Here is a 17,836-nt window from a genome sequence, read left to right as displayed (position 1 = left end):
ATATTTGAGTACTGTGTAAAGTGCTATATAAATATGTATTATTTTTATTATTATTATAAGGTGCTGAGAGCTGCAGAGAGGGTGATCCGCCAAGCTCCTAAGGTGTCAACAGTCACACACATTTAGCGGGAGGAGATTGGGACAGAGGATGTTTTCCTTCCTGGGGAGCACATTGAGGAGACCCAGTCTGGCACTGACAACCATCAGTCTGATATGTTGTCATTGGTTGTATCTGTGTTTCTAAAGATTAGGCTCCACCATGTTGCCAAACTCTCCTCTCTTGAACTACATTAAGGAGAGCAAGAGAAAGAAGCTCCGCAAAACAGTCCTCTTTCAGGGGTTTTAGTGTGTGTATGAGTATAAGAGAGAGAGAAAAGAGTGTGTGTGTGTCTCTGTGTCTGTGTGTGTGTGTGAGAGAGAGGGAGGGAGAAGAGTGTGTGAGAGAGAGAGAGAACCAGAGAGTGTATATGTCACAAATTATAATATTGTTTCTTCAACTTATTAAAATATCTTATTTTACTGCATATATCTGTTTCTGCTTCTTTATCATATTTATAGTGTGTGATTTATAAATATCCTACCTCACATATTTAGATTTTGGGCGTCTGGTCACTTATATATATTATATCAGAATATAACATGTCACTGTATGCCTATTATGAATATTAAAATACGCTGAATCATGTGTCCTGTATCATAGCTGCATGAATGACCTTTGCAGCAAAAAAACCCAGCGTCAAAATCAGTAAGGTATTCAGTGAGATATGTTTAATTTATTGCGCTAACAGCTCATTGCACCTGGCAAACACGTTACACTGAGTGGAGCTGGTGACCGGTCCAAGATGGCGGCTCCACGGCTCGTTCGTGCCAATAGGCAGTAGCGTTCGATGGGGCGTCTACCTATATATGTCTATGGTTTCAACGGCAACATAAACAAACGTTACTGCGCATGCGCGCTTTTGTGTCCCTAACTTCCGGTAGACTCCCAAATAGAATCAATAACAACAGCCAAGTCCCTCTAGATTATTATTTTTTTTTTTTTTTTTTTTTTTGATAACAAAATATGTTTGCTGGGTAAATCAGGTGGACTTAATGAAAATGCTAATTAATTATTTCCGAGCAGAAGATGCATAAAGCGCGAGAAATTGAGGTTTCCCCAGTAACATCTGTAAACAAAGCAGAGATACGCTCACAAATGCTGCGTTATCAGGCACATCCCAGCTAGAAATGCTACGTTCCCAGGACGTTCTCAGAACGTCCCCACTGGTGTCAAGGACGTCGCCTAGTAACGTCCCAGGAACGTTCATAGACGGTCATGATGTGGAGTTCTTTAAAGGGTCGGGGGACGTTATTTCGCGGACCTTCACAGAACATTCAGGACGTTATCGGAACGTTTAGGGGACCATGTTTTATTTGCAAATGTGACGTTCCCAGGACGTTCTCAGAACGTCCCCACTGGTGTCAAGGACATCGCCTAGTAACGTTCCGGGAACGTTCGGAGACGGTCATGATGTGGAGTTCTTTAAAGGGTCGGGGGACGTTATTTTGAGGACCTTCACAGAACATTCAGGACGTTATGTGAACGTTTTCAGAACGTCCCCACTGGTCTCAAGGACCTGTAGGGAACCAAACTAAAATTTTACTGCAAAAAACACTTGTTCTTTCAGAACTTTAATCAGGAATAAGCATGCACGTTTAATACATTCAAAGATAAATCAGTCATTTATTTTGTGTGAACAAAAACAGATTATAAATAAATTATATATTACATAAATTATATATATATATTATACACACACAAATATTAAGAAACAGTAATAACAACAAAAACACATATTTATATAAATTTTATGTTGCGTAAATGGTGAACAACAAATAAAAAAAACAATTATTTATATTAAATATATACTGTGTGTGTGTGTGTGTGTGTGGTGTGTGTGTGCGTGTGTGTGTGTGTGTGTGTGTGTGTGTGTGTGTGTGTGTGTATCAGTCACTGTCTCCATCTTCAGGAGGTGCCCGAAATTGTTCTTCCGCTGCCTGAAAAAATTAAACATTATATTTATCAATCACTTCAATGACTCTTTAATTACTTTTAACTCCACTTTGTTTATAAGTACCGGTACTAAGTAAATAAATCAAAACAGTTATTTTATTCTAGAGAATAGAGAGAGAGAGAGAGAGAGAGAGAGAGAGAGAGAGCTCTCACTGAATAAAACAACTTACAGGTGTCGCAACCAACTTGGCACGGTGAGGTGCATGTTTGAGGGTTTCCCCTATACATGTATCAATTTCCTTTTCTGTGTGTTCCGGAAATTGTTTGGCACAAGCACCTAGAAGAGAAAAAAAAAGGTAACAAAATAAATGTGAAAGTCTCAGGGCTCCAAACTATGCTGAAAAGTTTTTACAAGAACAAAAGTCACAGCTCCACCGAACAAAAATTGAAAAAAGAGACACTTAAACGTTTAAAATGGACCATTATTATGACGTTATTGTTATACATGATTACATTTTTAAATATGACTAGGCTATTATAGTTATAATTATAATTTGATTATTTTATATTTTTTATTTGTTATAATATCCCATTAGTCCTAATAGATGCGATATTTCTGTAGTACTTTTATAAAGAACACCGCTTTCTCACATAACGCAGTGAAGCAGCCCTGCACGAGAGCAATTGATTCTATAATAAGAACTGATCAACCGATTCAGCACCATCGCCTCGGACAGCACCGGGGAACGGCGCGATGTGGAAATAATATTGCTGATGACGCAATTGCCCTGCTCCCTCCAAAATGGATACAAATGCATATTCAACAAGCGGGTTAAAATAATCTAAATAAATATATGACGATTATCACTATTGACATAAAATGTGAAAATAAATTAAAAGTGTTAGCCTACGCCATATTACAGTAAGTCAGCCTATACATGACATGCAAAATTGAGCATTATAAACAATCAGGCACGAATCTGATGAACTCATGATGCAATAACCAATCGAAAAAAAACTGCTGGTTCGCGTGAGTTTTTTTCCGCGTTCACGCCAGTGCCGCTCACCTCAGACAGAGACAGACACAATCTGGATTTCACTGAATTCACTCGAGGAAAACTGTATATGTAAGTGAGATATTAATTTATAATCCTATTGTTTTTTTCATGCTACTAAAATAATGACTTGATTTTGTAATCGGAAAAACGAATTAACTAATTCATAAATGGTTCTTGTGATAGTATACAATAATTTGTATTTATTGTAATATTGCAATTGTTTTTGTGTTTTTTGAAATTAAATATAAGCATAGGCCTATATGGTGTAGCTTACATTTAGAGTCCTGCACGGGTTCGGGTACCTGTAGGTTTTTGCTCAAACGGATGAAAAATATCCACCCGTGTCGGATACGGGTGCAGGTCGGGTCGGATACGGGGGAAATACGGGTTTTAAACAATCACATGCAAATGTAATGCATATTTTTAGCAACACATCTACAAAAATATGCCTGTATTTCAAGTTGATAAAATAATTTTTAATAAAATAATTTAAAATCCATATCAGTTGATTTGTGTCCGCGCCACGCCCTCCCAGGAATCTATAATGTTACCTAATGTGGGAGAATTTTGGAGTTAACTGAAGAAAATATTGTGAACTGCTTATTTGCTGCATGCATTTTCGTGTTCGGAAATGTGGAACTTCATTGCTGAGGAAGCACAGATAACATGGTTAAGTGAGGAAGCTCATTAAATAACTTCATATCTATTTTCTCACAATATTTTGTCACCTATATCACAATACATCTGTTATTTTCTTATTTTTTTTAATTCTCATATTTACATTTACATTTATTTGTTTAGTTTATCTTAATAAAGTTTTGAAATCCAAAAGTACACTTTTTGAGCAATATGAATAAATGAATAAGTAAAACTAAAACCATATGAAACCTTTATGATTATTAGTGACGAAAACAGTTGTGCTTCTTCACATTTTTGTGTTTTTTTTTCAGGGTTATTTGATGAATTAAAGAAAAAAAAGCAGCATTTATTTGAAATGTAAATCTTAACTCTCTTTTCTGTTCAATTTAATGCATCCTTGCTGAATAAAATGTTTTTTTTCTTGTTTTTTTTTTTCGTTTAGAAGTCAAAAACGAGAAAACAAATTATTCGAAGGTACAGGGACAGTACAGGCATTTTTCTGTTTATCATTTGCTCTTTAAAAAGTTGCATGATGAAGTGAAAAGAAGAGAGAAGTTTTGAAAAGCATACTTAAAACAATATGGTGGAGGGCTGTCCCAATGAAGGTCAGTTTTCCTTTTCGGCCTTTAAGGCTGTAATTTGACCAGGCCTCATTGGTGGCTATTTTTCGAAGGATTCTCCTTACAGCGTCTCCAATGTTGCTACCTCCCATCAGGCTCAAAAACTGTATCTATACAACATTTAAAGATAAATGAAGCAAATGTTAGTATTGCAATGGCACATGGAGCAGGGTTAATTGCTGACACACAAGCAAATGCGAGAGGTGTATGTATTTCATTCAGATAATTTAGCCTAAAATGTATAATGTAAGGTAACAGAGATTGAGATTAGAAGACAGTAAAAAAAATGCAGCCATAATCTTAATTTTTTGAAGATTAAAAAAAAAAACATTTATCTTAACAGATGAATAGAATATCAACATTAAAAATGCATACCATGAAAAGTATTATTAGCAGAAAGATTTGGCAGGGATGGCTCATCTTCCTCAGGTGAGTGAGCTGTGATGTCAGGAGGTGGTTTGTCTAAAAACAGACATTGAAAGCATGGGATAAACTCAGTTCAGGGGAGTTGAGTACTTTCACAAGGAATTTTACACAAAATGCCATGACAAAAAATACCAACCTACAACTCACACAATATAAAACACTCCAACCAAATTCAAAACATTTTTAAAATAGGATTTTCATTAGAAATCTGTTTGTACTGTATTTCACACAAAATAGCTTCTTCCCGTCAGCTGGCAATGCACTTATTAATCAAGGTCATGAAGGAGAGAAAAGAAAACTTTGCGGCCATGCCCGTCCTCAAGGATCATTGCCCTTCCTTGCAAGTTTGTCTTGTCCAGGATCTCCATCTTTGATGGACCACATACATAGGCTCCATAGATCATCGAGTCACATGGCTCGTAAAGGTACGACGTTAAGTGCGAGAAGACTCTACATAAGAGCTTTCCGGAGTTGGTCCTCTCCAGAACTTCACAGCAGGATGTTGGGCTAACAATGTAAACATTATTAGGATGTTTCAATTGTATTGGTTTCTCTTCACTTGTTTGTATAGGAATCTGTGAACGTTCTTGGAGCCGTTTTGCTGCTTGGACTAGAACATGGTTTCCTGATCTAACCATCTTCTTCAGCTGGTGCATGTAGCTCTCAAACGCAAAGGCACTGCATTTGTCTAATGATCCATATGTGGTGGCATCAGCAGTGAGGTGAAGCAGTGAGTGCACATTGTACACTAAGAATTCTGTCCCATATATATGCCGGCCTTGTTCTACAAAATATGTGAGGAGCTCATGGGCATACACATTGTGGGTTTGTGTTAAATGTGGAGACACTAGTATACACAAAGCCACACTAAAGGCCATGAAATGACTGTACAGGGTTTCTGGCAGGATTCCCCGGAGAACAACTTTCCCAGTGTAGAGCATAAACTGCCTGAATTCAGTGGCCTTCCACCTCTCCAATTCCTCCAGACTACGTGGCTTCCTGGCAAAAATATGGGGTACGTCATTTCTCAAGTTCCTTAGCCTCTGATTGACCTCCCTCAGCTGAGCCGGCGATAGCCGATGCCCCGACTTGCCCTGTGACCATAGTAGGAGCATTTTTCTCATCACTCCCAGGCAGCACTGGTGCATGTAGTCAGCAGGGAAAGACTTGATCATGTCAATTTGGAGATTGCTGAAAGGGGACACAGCATTTTCGTGATGATGTTCTGGCTGGTGTTGCTCTCTAAATGAGACATCGTTCCTCAAAGTGAGGTCATGCACTTGTTGGTAAGTGATGCGTCCCTCCCAGTTGCCTTTTTGGGTGCATTTGTCACATCCATAGTAACCTGAGAATTGTTTGATGCACTTCAGCATGGCTTTTGGTGGTGCATCACAGGTAATGCATCTCAATCTTACATTGAGTGTTGTTTCTCCCCATGCAAAGCCATTCATTAGAATCATTTTCAGTTCATCTGATATGACTTTAATGAAGTCCAGTGATTTAGGCTTGGCCTCAGTGAGGGCAATGGTCAAAGGAAATGTGCTTGCTGGTTTTAGATGTACTGTGCAGAGTACAGGCCAGAAAGATTTACCAGTGCTCTTAAAGAGTGGCAGTCCATCTACATTGAGGGAAATCTCAAACTCAGTGATGTCTTTTGCATAATTGTAGGGATATCGATTCAAACACATGATTAATTGTTCAGTCACTCCTAATTTAATGCATTCCACACCAGACACCATTTGGCTTTCAATAGGATCCGTTTTTAATAATGTTTTAGTAGTAGATGGCAGGTGTTTATGCCCGTGATTCCTGAGAATTTTGAGCAGTTTTTCTGCAGCATTGTGCTTGATATTATATTCATTGATCCACCTCTTTAACTCTTCTTCTAAATTTTCAGTGGGCATATCAATGTTGGCAGTATTCTGAAAAAACTCTCCATCCATGTCACTACTGGAATAATCAAGAACCATATTCTCTGTGTCTTCTGCCATTGTATGTTGTAGCGATGTGACTGCACTGATGTCAGCATTGACAAACGACATTTCATCGCTGTCACTATTAGATTCTCCAGTCATTGCATTTTTTAGGCCCGGGTTCCAGATTGGCATAGTGTCCCTGGGATTGTCTGCTTCACTGTTTAGCACAGTACTAGGAGCAGCTGCGTTAATGTGCACATTTCTCATTTTCCGTTGTACCCTCTGCCATAATCGTTTGTATTCTCTTTTCCTAGCTTCTGCAGGCATCCAGTTGTGTGACACAGCTATGTGTTTTTTTCTCTGCAAATGGGTACACGCATGTAATTTAAGTAAAAAACCTAAAGATCATAAATTTTTAGGCAAATACAGGGATCTTTCACGCCACATTATAAGGTGAAAAACATTTTGATATAACATTGAACTAATCACATTGCTGTGAAATCGCTCCCTTTTTCTGGCATGTCAGCAATATGCTGTAAATTTGAAAACCTTTTTTGCAAGACAAGCCTACCTTCTGAGATAACATGGTAATCTGTTTGTAGGGCAGGGTCTGGAAAGCACAGAAAAGAGACAAAGTGAATTGAAATCACATATACATCAACGTGGGACAATTTTATTTACAACTGTTACTTCAAAGGATACAGATGATTTTAGATACAATGCCTGAATTGTGAATTGCCTACGGTTGTGCATTAAAGTGTAATTTCTATAATAATTATTATTATTATAATTTTATTTTGTTTTTATTTTATTTTGTATTTACGTATTTATAGTTTGTTCTGGTTTTGTTATGTAGGCTATAAAGAAAACCAATACAAATTTATTTTCAAGAATTATTAAACATGGACCTTTATTTTCACCAAAAAGGCTTATTTCTGATTTTTTTCTGCTTATTTCTAGGCTCTATTTTATTTTATTTATTTATTTATTTATTTTTGTAAGCGCAGACTGGGTGCTTGCTGTTTGGCCAGAATAAGCTCGAGGTCGTGCAGCTCTGGAAGCAGAGTTTCGTGCAAAATTACAAAAACTGCCTTGCACACATTTGCGCGAAATGGGGTCTAGCGTCCACTGTGATGACGGCACCGTCGCGCTCGTGCGGAGGTTGAGGGACACGCGCGCGCTCACAGCCAAGCCTGTGAGAAGGCGCGTTAATTTTCAAATAAAGTATAATTTACAATAATGATATTAATGGTATTCATAATTTATTTTAAAGTAGCTAATGTTAACATGAAAGACCCTAAAAAATTAATGGCCTTATCTGAAAACGATAAGCTACTTCTTTAGACCAAATGACGTCAAGTAAACATAACGGTATTTAACGACAAATAACGGCGATGACAGTGCTGAAGAGTGGTATAAAGTTAAAGAAAAAGACGGAAAAGCAGTTTGTCTGAGTAAATGTGGTACATTTGTTATACTGGAAAAGACAGTCCTTAAATTTTATGACAATTTATTGAATTTCTTGTGGAAACGGCAGTTTTACCATGAGGAAATTTCGCTCAAAAGCTACTGTCCTTATAATTCCATATTATTTTTATTTATATCATGTAACGTACATTATATGTCATTTTTAATTAGTTTTGTGTTTTTAATTTAGATAGAATGGTTAATTAAAATATTTACCTCAGAGAAACTGACAGTTGGGATGTCCAGTTGGGATGTCCACTGAGTGAGTGAGAGGTGTGAGTACGCTGTGTATGAGCGCGACGGTCACAGACCCCAGCTTATATACCCGCTGCCAGATTTAGAATTTGTGACCTAGGTGTTAAACGTTTTTTATTTTATATAAAAGAATATATGTATATTTATATAATTATTTATTGCATTATAATACTAATAATTACGTTATATTATGTAAAGGATAATGTGAAAAAATAATAATAAAGAAAATATTAAAGAAAATACCCAGATAGCAAACATATCCGGGCCTCATCTGGGCCAACTATGGCACATCTGGCTCAGTTCTGGCAGCGGCAGAGGTTATATGGGCCATCTCTGGCCCACACACATCAAGCCGGTTTTAGTTTGAGTTGTGGCATGCTGTTTATGGGCCAGATCCGGCCCGTGTGTGACAAACCAGCTTTAATTTGAGTCGTGGCTTGCTGTGTGTGGGCCAGATCTGGCCCGTGTGCGACAAACCGGCTTTAATTTGAGTCGTGGTTTGCTGTGTGTGGGCCAGATCTGGCCCGTGTGCGACAAACCGGCTTTAATTTGAGTCGTGGCTTGCTGTGTGTGGGCCAGATCTGGCCCGTGTGCGACAAACCGGCTTTAATTTGAGTCGTGGTTTGCTGTGTGTGGGCCAGATCTGGCCCGTGTGTGACAAACCGCCTTTAATTTGAGTCGTGGCTTGCTGTGTGTGGGCCAGATCTGGCCCGTGTGCAACAAACCGGCTTTAATTTGAGTCGTGGTTTGCTGTGTGTGGGCCAGATCTGGCCCGTGTGTGACAAACCGGTTTTAGGTTGAGTTCTGGCTTGTTGTATGTGGGCCAGATATGGCCTATACCAGGTGACCAAATGTGCCATTTTCTGAAGACATGTCCTGGCAGATCACCTTACTTTACCAGTCAGTGGTTCTAAAACTATTTTGAGTACTGGACGCCCATAATATTTCAGGACACGTAATATAAATACATACACACATTTATTTGACCTACACGGACCTGTTATGAAGCTGCAATGTTATTCGATTTTTTTTACATTTTTGTACCATGTCCTCTGGTGTGACACCATGTCCTTTGAACTTTTTCGGAACCACTACAAATGTTTTATGCTTTGTTGTGCATTAATATGACACCCCTAAATTATATATTTTTTAAATTAAAAAGTGCATGTTAAGATACATAATCCTAGAAAATTTAGCAAATGTGTCTTGCTTGCCACTAATGACAGGTTAGCTTTGGAATAGCAAGGTCATTATAATAATTACATTCATTAAATTAAGCTCTAATCATCAAAAAAAGAAAGAATATATGAATCTTTAGAATATATGAAAATATCCCTTTTTAATAAAAAAAGTTACAAAAAATGAAATTTTTCATGATATTCACATTTCTTCAAGATGCACCTTTTACACACACACACACATATAAATATATATATATATACATATATATATATATATATATATATATATATATATATATATATATATGTGAGTGTTCGTAAAAGCAACAATACAAAATCTTAAACTATAATAGTGCCACTTTGTCCCACTATTATGTGCAGGCCTGGCATTTTGCACTGGGCTATAGAACTACAAAATGAATTTTAAATTAGCAATATCATAATTTAATGACATTTTGAATTATGTAGTGATCTAATTCTATCCACCAAACAATTGTTTAAACAATTAAATTTACAAATGGCCGCGCCCCCTCTTACAGAAAAAAATAAGGGGCATATGTTTATTCATATCATATGTTTATTTATGTAACGTAAGAGTGTGACTTTTAATTCGTGACGTGCTTTCATGGGCGTGCGCCGCGCGCGGACCGGATGGAGTTGCCATGGAAACGGAGCGCAACACTGCAAATGTCACGAGGAAACACCCCGTTTCTCGCTGATTTCACTGTTTTCAGGTGAGTTAAGTCCATAAAATCACACAAATATTACTTATAACTGTTGTTGACACTTCTCTTACTTGTATTTGACTCGCTTCTGTTGTTTATTTACTTTATAGGAATGGTTTAATGTCTTCGAAAAAGTCCGTTAGCATTTCTACCGTTTTCAGACGACGTATCGTCAGGTATGATAACTCTATTGTTCTCTTATTTATGAAAGTTTGGGCTTTTAATCAAATCTTCATCTGTAGATGATAGCTTTTGACTGTTTTGTTGGTAATCTTTCAATGGATGATTGGAAATTGCTTAATTTATTTAACATTTACACTTTACTGTTTATCGATGACGTCACGTTATCAAGGAGCGCGAAAATTAGCAGAAAACTAAAGTTGTTTTGATCTTTTATGGTAAACATAAAACTGTTCTGCGATTTCAAGAATAATAAAATAATCCTTCTACAACAGAAGGGAGTGTCCAAGATTTCAATATTTCTGAAGGGAGCTGCTGACAGAGATGTAGGAAGCGCTGAAAAGGTTAAGTAACCTAATATGCATTTTTTTCACAACATATATCGGACTAAATATTGTTGGCTCTGTGTCAAATAGCTTGTTTTGTTCCTAGATTCTTCAGTGCTGATGGCCTGCTGCATCCAGCAGAGTCGGAGTGAACCTACTGTAAGACAACATCTCCAAGATGCTATTGACCACAAGACTAGTACAGTAAGTCAAACCTCAAATATACAGTACACTAGTGTTCAAAAGCTTGAAGTTGATACAATTTGTAATAATTATCTTCTGCTCACCTCTGTAGTAATTATTTGATTAAAATATGTAAAAAGATTAATATTGTGAAATATTATTACAATTTAAAATAGCTGTTTTCTATGTGAATACATTATAAACTAATTTATTCCTGTGATGTGCAGCTGTATTTTCAGCATCATTCCTCCAGTCTTCAGTGTCACATGGATCCCTCAGAAATGCTGATTTGCTGCTCAAGAAACTTATTATCAGCGTTGAAACAGTTGTGCTGCTTAATTTTTTTTGTAGAAACCGTGATGCATTTTATTTTTCAGGATTCACAGATGAATACAAAGTTCAAAAGACCTGCATTTATTTATGCAGACGCTTTTATCCAAAGCGACTTACAGTGCATTCAGGCTATCAATTTTTACATATCATGTGTTCCCAGGGAATCGAACCCCCAACCTTGCGCTTGCTTGCTTCCTAGCACAGTGCTCTACCAGTTGAGCTACAGGAACACTATTTGAAACAGATGATTTTTTTTAAAAAATTCAGCACATCTGTATTTTAACATTGATCATAATCAGAAATGTTTCTTGAGCAGTAAATCATCATATTAGAATGATTTCTGAAGATTTGTCACTGAAGACTGGAGTAATGATGCTGAAAATTCAGCTTTGATCAAAGGAATAAATGACATTTTAACATAATATTCACATAGAAAAGAGTTGTTTTGAATTGTAATAGTCACAGTGTTACTATTTTACTGTAATTTGATTCAATAAATGGAGCCGTGGTGAGCATAAGAGATTTTTTATAAAGGCATAAAATATCTAACAGACCCCAAACTCTTGAATGGTTGTGTAAATTACAGTTATGATGTTCCTCCCAGTTAAATTTTATTAAAATGTATTATATGTTACTCTGGCATATGCAGTCCATTCTATAGAGACTGTGTCTGTTCCCCAAAAACAGACAACAAATAATATGTTTATTAAGGGATCTATAAAAATTATTTCAGTTTAAACCTACTAGATTAAAAATAGTACTCAATGTACTCCATTGATGAAATAGTAAAAAGTGCACATTGCCTGAAATGATATGAACAGCAGCTATGCTAATCTTTCTCCCTTTGCCTTCCTGTTTCTGCAAATGTCCATCCCAGGGTTATTAGAAACTGCACAGCACAGGACTTGCATTGACTTGTGAGGACTTCAGATGATACCAGTACTCAAAAGACCTTAGATGATGGCAACTATAGATGGACATACAAACTACCGCCACTGCAAAAAAGGTCATGTTAATTTGAAAGAGCTGTGTCACAGTAGCCGTGTTTCCACTATCGAGCTAAGACCGGGCGTGCTAGTGCGTGCCAGGGCCAGTCGCGTTTCCACAGTCACTTCCGGGGCTTGATCGTGCCTCGCCGGGGCTTCCTCGGGGCCAACGGCCAGGGTTTTTTGGCCCGACGAAAACCTTGGGCCAAAGCGGGCCAGCTGGGGCTAGAGGAGGGGTTATGAACAAAGGCGGAGTTTCTCTGTGTCTGGAGAGCGTCAGCGCGGATCATTTCAGAAAGATAACAACTTTAACACCAGCATTAAAGACTTTTTAAAATCAGTTGAGCTCAAAACTCACTCTTAGTTAGCAGCAAGTGTTCGAAATAACTTGATCAGATGTGGATTATAATCACTAAACAAAGCAGAAATATGTATAAGCGATGTAAAAGACTATGCACGCTAAACATTAACGTTACCATAGTAAACATGTTAAATATGACCGCTTGGAGAAATCAGACGTCAGCTTCTTATTCTCTATCAAAATTGTGTATTTATTAAGTAACATTTTATCTGTCGTCTCGTTTCAAGAGTTTAGCTCCATGTTGCATATCATCAAAATATAATAATGATTTTTGTTCGGGAGCTTTTATAAAAATAGCGAGTCTGCGCTGCGGATCATTTCAGAAAGATAATAGCTTTAACACCAGCATTAAACACTTTTTTAAATAAGTTGAGCTCAAAACTCTCTTTCAGTTAGCAGCGAGTGTTTGAAATAACTTGATCCAATGTGGATTATAATCACCATGCAAGGCAGAAATATGTATAAGTGATGAAAAAGATATGCACGCTAAACATATTACCATAGTAAACATGGTAAAATAAGACCGCTTGAAGAAATCAGACGTCAGCTTCTTATTCTCTATCACAATCGTGTATTTATTAAGTAACTTATATTATCTGTCACAAGCCTCGTCTCGAGTTTATCTCACGTTGCCTATCATAAAAGAATATAGCCTAATAATGTTTTTTTGTTCGGGAGCTTTTATAAAAATAGAGATATTATCATTCATTATAAATATGACAGCTATACTGTGTCTAATAAACAGAAACAGACTCGACTGAATAAGCAGGCTATTTTCATAAGCGTTAAAAATAAATAAATACATAAAATAGAAATAAGTGTGTTTATGTGTGATTAATTTTGCATGACGTTGTTCTGAGAGTAGAGCTGCACGATTAATCGTTAAAAGATCGCGATCTCGATTCAGACACCCTCTCGATCTCATTTCTAAAAGACGACGATTCCCCGAGTCTGTTAAACCTTTGACAAAGTCTTACCGGATCATTCAAATCCGTGCGCGCACTGCCGCTGACACAGAGAGAGCTCTTACCATGTTTGGTTAAGAAACATCTTCACAAACAGTCTATTCAACTACACAGTATTATATCTGTCTTACAGTCATTTATATTATCACAGAAATACTGGGATAAAGTTTATAGTTTAAATATAAACATTGATGTCTATATGGCAGCGATCAAAATATAACAAATCCCCTTTTGAAAGTACTGCGCTTTAAATAACGTTTGTGTCGATTGCATTGTTTCACCAATAGGTGGCGACAAGTGTCTTAATTTATTTGTCAATGAATTAATTTTTCATTCAAGAGAATCGTTCAAAAACGCTGATTCATCCAGAAATGAAACAAGTGTAGTAGGTTTATGAGTGAGTCGTTGAATCAGTGATCTAAACAACTTTTTCATCATTCTAATATTAAAAAAACTGGGGTTTTAAATATATTATATATACACTACCAGTCAAAAGTTTTTGAACCATAAGATGTGTAATGTTTTTTTAAAGTCTCTTCTGCTCACCAAACTATATTTATCTGATACAAAGTACAGAAAAAACAGTAAAGTTTTGAAATATTTTTACCATTTAAAATAACTGCTTTCACTTGAATGTATTTTAAAATGTAATTTATTTCTGTGATGTGCAGCTGTATTTTCAGCATCATTACTCCAGTCTTCAGTGTCACATGATCTTCAGAAATCATTCTAATATGCTGTTTTGCCATTCAAAAAAAACATTATTATTATTATTATTATTATTATTATTATTATTATTATTATTATTATGTTGAAAACAGATGAGTAGATTTTTTTCAGGTTTCTTTGATAGAAAGTTCAGAAGAACAATAATTATGTGTAATAGAAATATTTTGTTATAAATGTCTTTGTCACACTTGATCAATTTAAAGAATCCTTGCAAAATAAAATAATTAATTTATATACTTGTGATAATGATAATGTTAATAGTAATAATAATAATAAAGAATCGTAGGAGAATCGTGATCTCTATATGAGATCAAAAAATCGTGATTCTCAATTTATCCAGAATCGTGCAGCCCTATCTGAGAGGCGTGTAAAGGGCGTGTTTTAGTGACGTGCAGCAGTGCTTCAAGCTCCACTGTGGAAACCCTGGGCTATTCTGGCCTCGTGCTACTGGCCCGGGGCTATGAGCCCCGCCCGGCCCGCTTTAAGCCCTGGCTCGCACTGGCCCGACAGTGGAAATGCGGCTAGTATCAAGGGCTCCCTTATCAGTTCTGCTTTCAGTACTGGAGAGTAAAAGATACATTTTTTTTTTTTTTGATGTTTTTATTAGTACATATACGTTATCTTGCACATTTTATCTCCCCAACAGATTCTAATTTGAAAGAAGTTTATAATGCATGTTCGCTACTCCCAATTCAGAAGACTGAATCAGCCTGTGTATCTGAATGTTTCTCAAACTCACTCCTCTCTGCCGCGTCTGAATTTGGGATTTTCCTTAGCTGTCAGTTATAAACGTCAAAATTAAAAGAAATAAACATTTGAAATATATCAGTCTGTGTGTAATGAATAAATATAATATACAAGTTTCACTTTTTGAATGGAATTAGTGAAATAAATCAACTTTTTGATGATATTCTAATTATATGACCAGCACCTGTATATCATTGCTCTTTTGTTGATTTTGATTGCTTCCATTGTCCTCATTTGTAAGTTGCTTTGGATAAAAGTGTCTGCTAAATGTAAATGTAATGTTAATGTGTATTTAACTATATTAATAAATATTTATCTGTATTTTTTATTTTGTAATAATGTAAATGTATTTGTTTTATATCTATACATGCAGTTGTATTCATGTATGTATATTTATTTGTCTAATTTTTATATTTTAATAAAGCAGTTTAGACTACATGAGTGTTTTCTTTATTCTGGATGAATTACATATTCTTTTGTGTCTAGAAAGGGTAAATATGGGCCATATCTAACCCAGAAGTCAGCCACAACTGGGACGGATCTGGGCCACATGTCAGAAATGGCGTGGTTGACATCTGGGCCAGGTGTCACCCATGCCATTTGTGAGATGCGGCATGGATCTGGTACAGTTGTGGCTTACTTCTGTCAGACAAAACTGGGCCAGATCTGGCCCAGATGTCACCCACACCATTTCTGAGATGTGGCCCAGATCTGGTTCAGTTGTGGCTGACATATGTCAGCCAGACTCAGGTTGAGTCATCGCCGTCATTCCGCGCGGTATGTGGGCCAGAAGAATATGGGAGATGTGGGCCAGAACTGGGCCACATGTCATTTGCTATCTGGGTAGTCATTTCCGTCTCTATATAAGGTTAGAATCCTGCGTCCATAGCAACGCTTTGTTTTTCATGGCAACGGTGTGTTATACACATGATATGTAAAAATTGATAGCCTGAATGCACTGTAAGTCGCTTTGGATAAAAGCGTCTGCTAAATGCATAAAATTGTATTTAATTTAAATTTAATTTAAAATGTAATTTAAATTTAATTTAAAATTTAATTTAAATTTAATTTAAAAATTTTAATTTATACTTAGCAGCGTCTGTTATCAAGAAATAATACATTATAATTCAAATATATAAATTAAATGAGTATAAATAAATAAAAATATAGTAATTTAGTATAATTTACTGATAAATAATTCATATTATAATAATTGTAATTTAGTATTATTTTTACAATTTATTTAAAAATGTTGAAGTGCAAATAAACCCATAGGTCATATTTCCCGGTTGTAAAATTGTCGTGTTTTATTTGTCTTATAGATAGGCGAACATTTCTCATGAAAAATCGTATTTGTACACATTATACACATTATTGTAATGTGTAAGATAAAGATGTATAAACGTCATACCTGTTTCTTCTTCTCAGATGTGCAGAACCTGACTCATCCGATTGATTTTTTTTCTTCATGGTAAAAAATAAATAAATAAGTCTTCTCCCAGAATGAGGTTCAAGCAGCTGCTTTCCTGAATCGCTCAAGCAGTTTTTGTTTTTGTTATATATATATATATATATATATATATATATATATATATATATATATATATATATATATATATATATCATATCTTTATTTGACCCTCTAACTTTAACACTCACTATTCTAATTCTATTCTTAAAAAAATCTAACTACCTTTCTAATCTTTTGTATTATATTTTATTTTCATTTATTATGCAATTGTATGTGTATGTGTAAAGACCTCTAACTAGCTTGCTCTATTCTTTTTTTAAAAAAAAAATATTCTATCTGTTTTCTTTTTATTTATTATATTATATAAAATCCCATGCTACATGCACTGTGTTAACCTAACTGAGACTTGTTATAGCAATTATATATCATTGCTCTTTTTGTTGTTTTTGATTGCTTCCACTGTCTTCATCTGTAAGTCGCTTTGGATAAAAGCATCTGCTAAATGAATAAATGTAAATATATAAATATAAATATATAATTTTTTTTTCATTACCTAGATATATATTATAATTATACAACATACAAAAACTAGCCAAAACACATCTAACAGAACAAAAGTTTATTATTTATTTATACAACATTAAAGTGCTTTTTAAATTAACGAAATGTAATATTCATCTTTATAGAAGATACAGTACAATACAACAATCTTCATACTTCATATTCATAGCAGATTTAAAACAGTCCTTTTTGTGGTGGTTTATTTAGCTAAAGTTTTCTTGATATTGTCAGTTTACACAAATAAAAGCTTTAAATAATGTATTATTCTTTTGACCAAAAATTGAGTATTTTAAGTTTTTACACTGGTGACAGGAAAAAAATGCAAGGGACTGCATGGCCGCTTCCATGCCCGCAGTGCGCGCGCTCCGCACATAAAGAAAGGACGATGCACCAGCAGCAGTTGAATTGGGCTGCAGCTCTCCCTTCTGAATACAGACAGCCGCGGGTGTGGCAGTACCTCACCAAAATATTCATTTTTAATATTTGTATAGAAATGTACAGTAAGCTATATAGACATTTATATTGGACATTTATATAGAAAATAATAAATGGTAAATGTGTTCACCATTCTGCAGCAATGGTAGTAAGTATTTTTAGACTATATTAAGTCGTAAAGTGCGCTTGATAAATTACAATTTAACGCACGACTTCGACGCGGGTGCTATGAGACAGTGTCAGAGCTCCACAAAACTCCACAATTTTCCAATGTAAATG

The 17,836-nt window shown here is 35.8% G+C and overlaps 1 protein-coding gene and 1 long non-coding RNA gene across 2 annotated transcripts; one reads left to right on the top strand and one right to left on the bottom strand.

The window, feature by feature from the left end:
• Nucleotides 1-1,536: 1,536 nt before the first annotated feature.
• LOC127971887 (uncharacterized) lies at nt 1,537-6,220 on the bottom strand. The gene is made up of 4 exons (XM_052575200.1): nt 4,686-6,220; nt 4,261-4,420; nt 2,224-2,330; nt 1,537-2,037 (listed from the first exon to the last, which is right to left on the bottom strand). The coding sequence occupies exon 1, from the start codon at nt 6,194-6,196 to the stop codon at nt 5,003-5,005; it is 1,194 nt and encodes a 397-aa protein (XP_052431160.1). The 5' UTR covers nt 6,197-6,220; the 3' UTR covers nt 1,537-2,037; nt 2,224-2,330; nt 4,261-4,420; nt 4,686-5,002.
• Nucleotides 6,221-10,161: 3,941 nt separating this feature from the next.
• On the top strand, nt 10,162-15,586 carry LOC127971891 (uncharacterized). The gene is made up of 6 exons (XR_008156952.1): nt 10,162-10,289; nt 10,391-10,456; nt 10,736-10,804; nt 10,893-10,990; nt 12,180-12,308; nt 14,990-15,586. It is a non-coding gene; the product is annotated as an uncharacterized LOC127971891 (long non-coding RNA).
• Nucleotides 15,587-17,836: the final 2,250 nt, after the last annotated feature.

This window comes from Carassius gibelio, chromosome A4, assembly GCF_023724105.1.
Source record: "Carassius gibelio isolate Cgi1373 ecotype wild population from Czech Republic chromosome A4, carGib1.2-hapl.c, whole genome shotgun sequence".
Classification (NCBI taxonomy): Eukaryota; Metazoa; Chordata; class Actinopteri; order Cypriniformes; family Cyprinidae; genus Carassius; species Carassius gibelio.
The sequence above is the reverse complement of the archived record's forward strand: the minus strand, read 5'-3'. Positions and strand labels throughout refer to the sequence as shown.

What these genes read in the sequence shown, in the direction of transcription:
- LOC127971887 (XM_052575200.1), bottom strand. Translation starts at nt 6,196, where the DNA reads ATGATTCTAATGAATGGCTTTGCATGGGGAGAAACAACACTCAATGTA.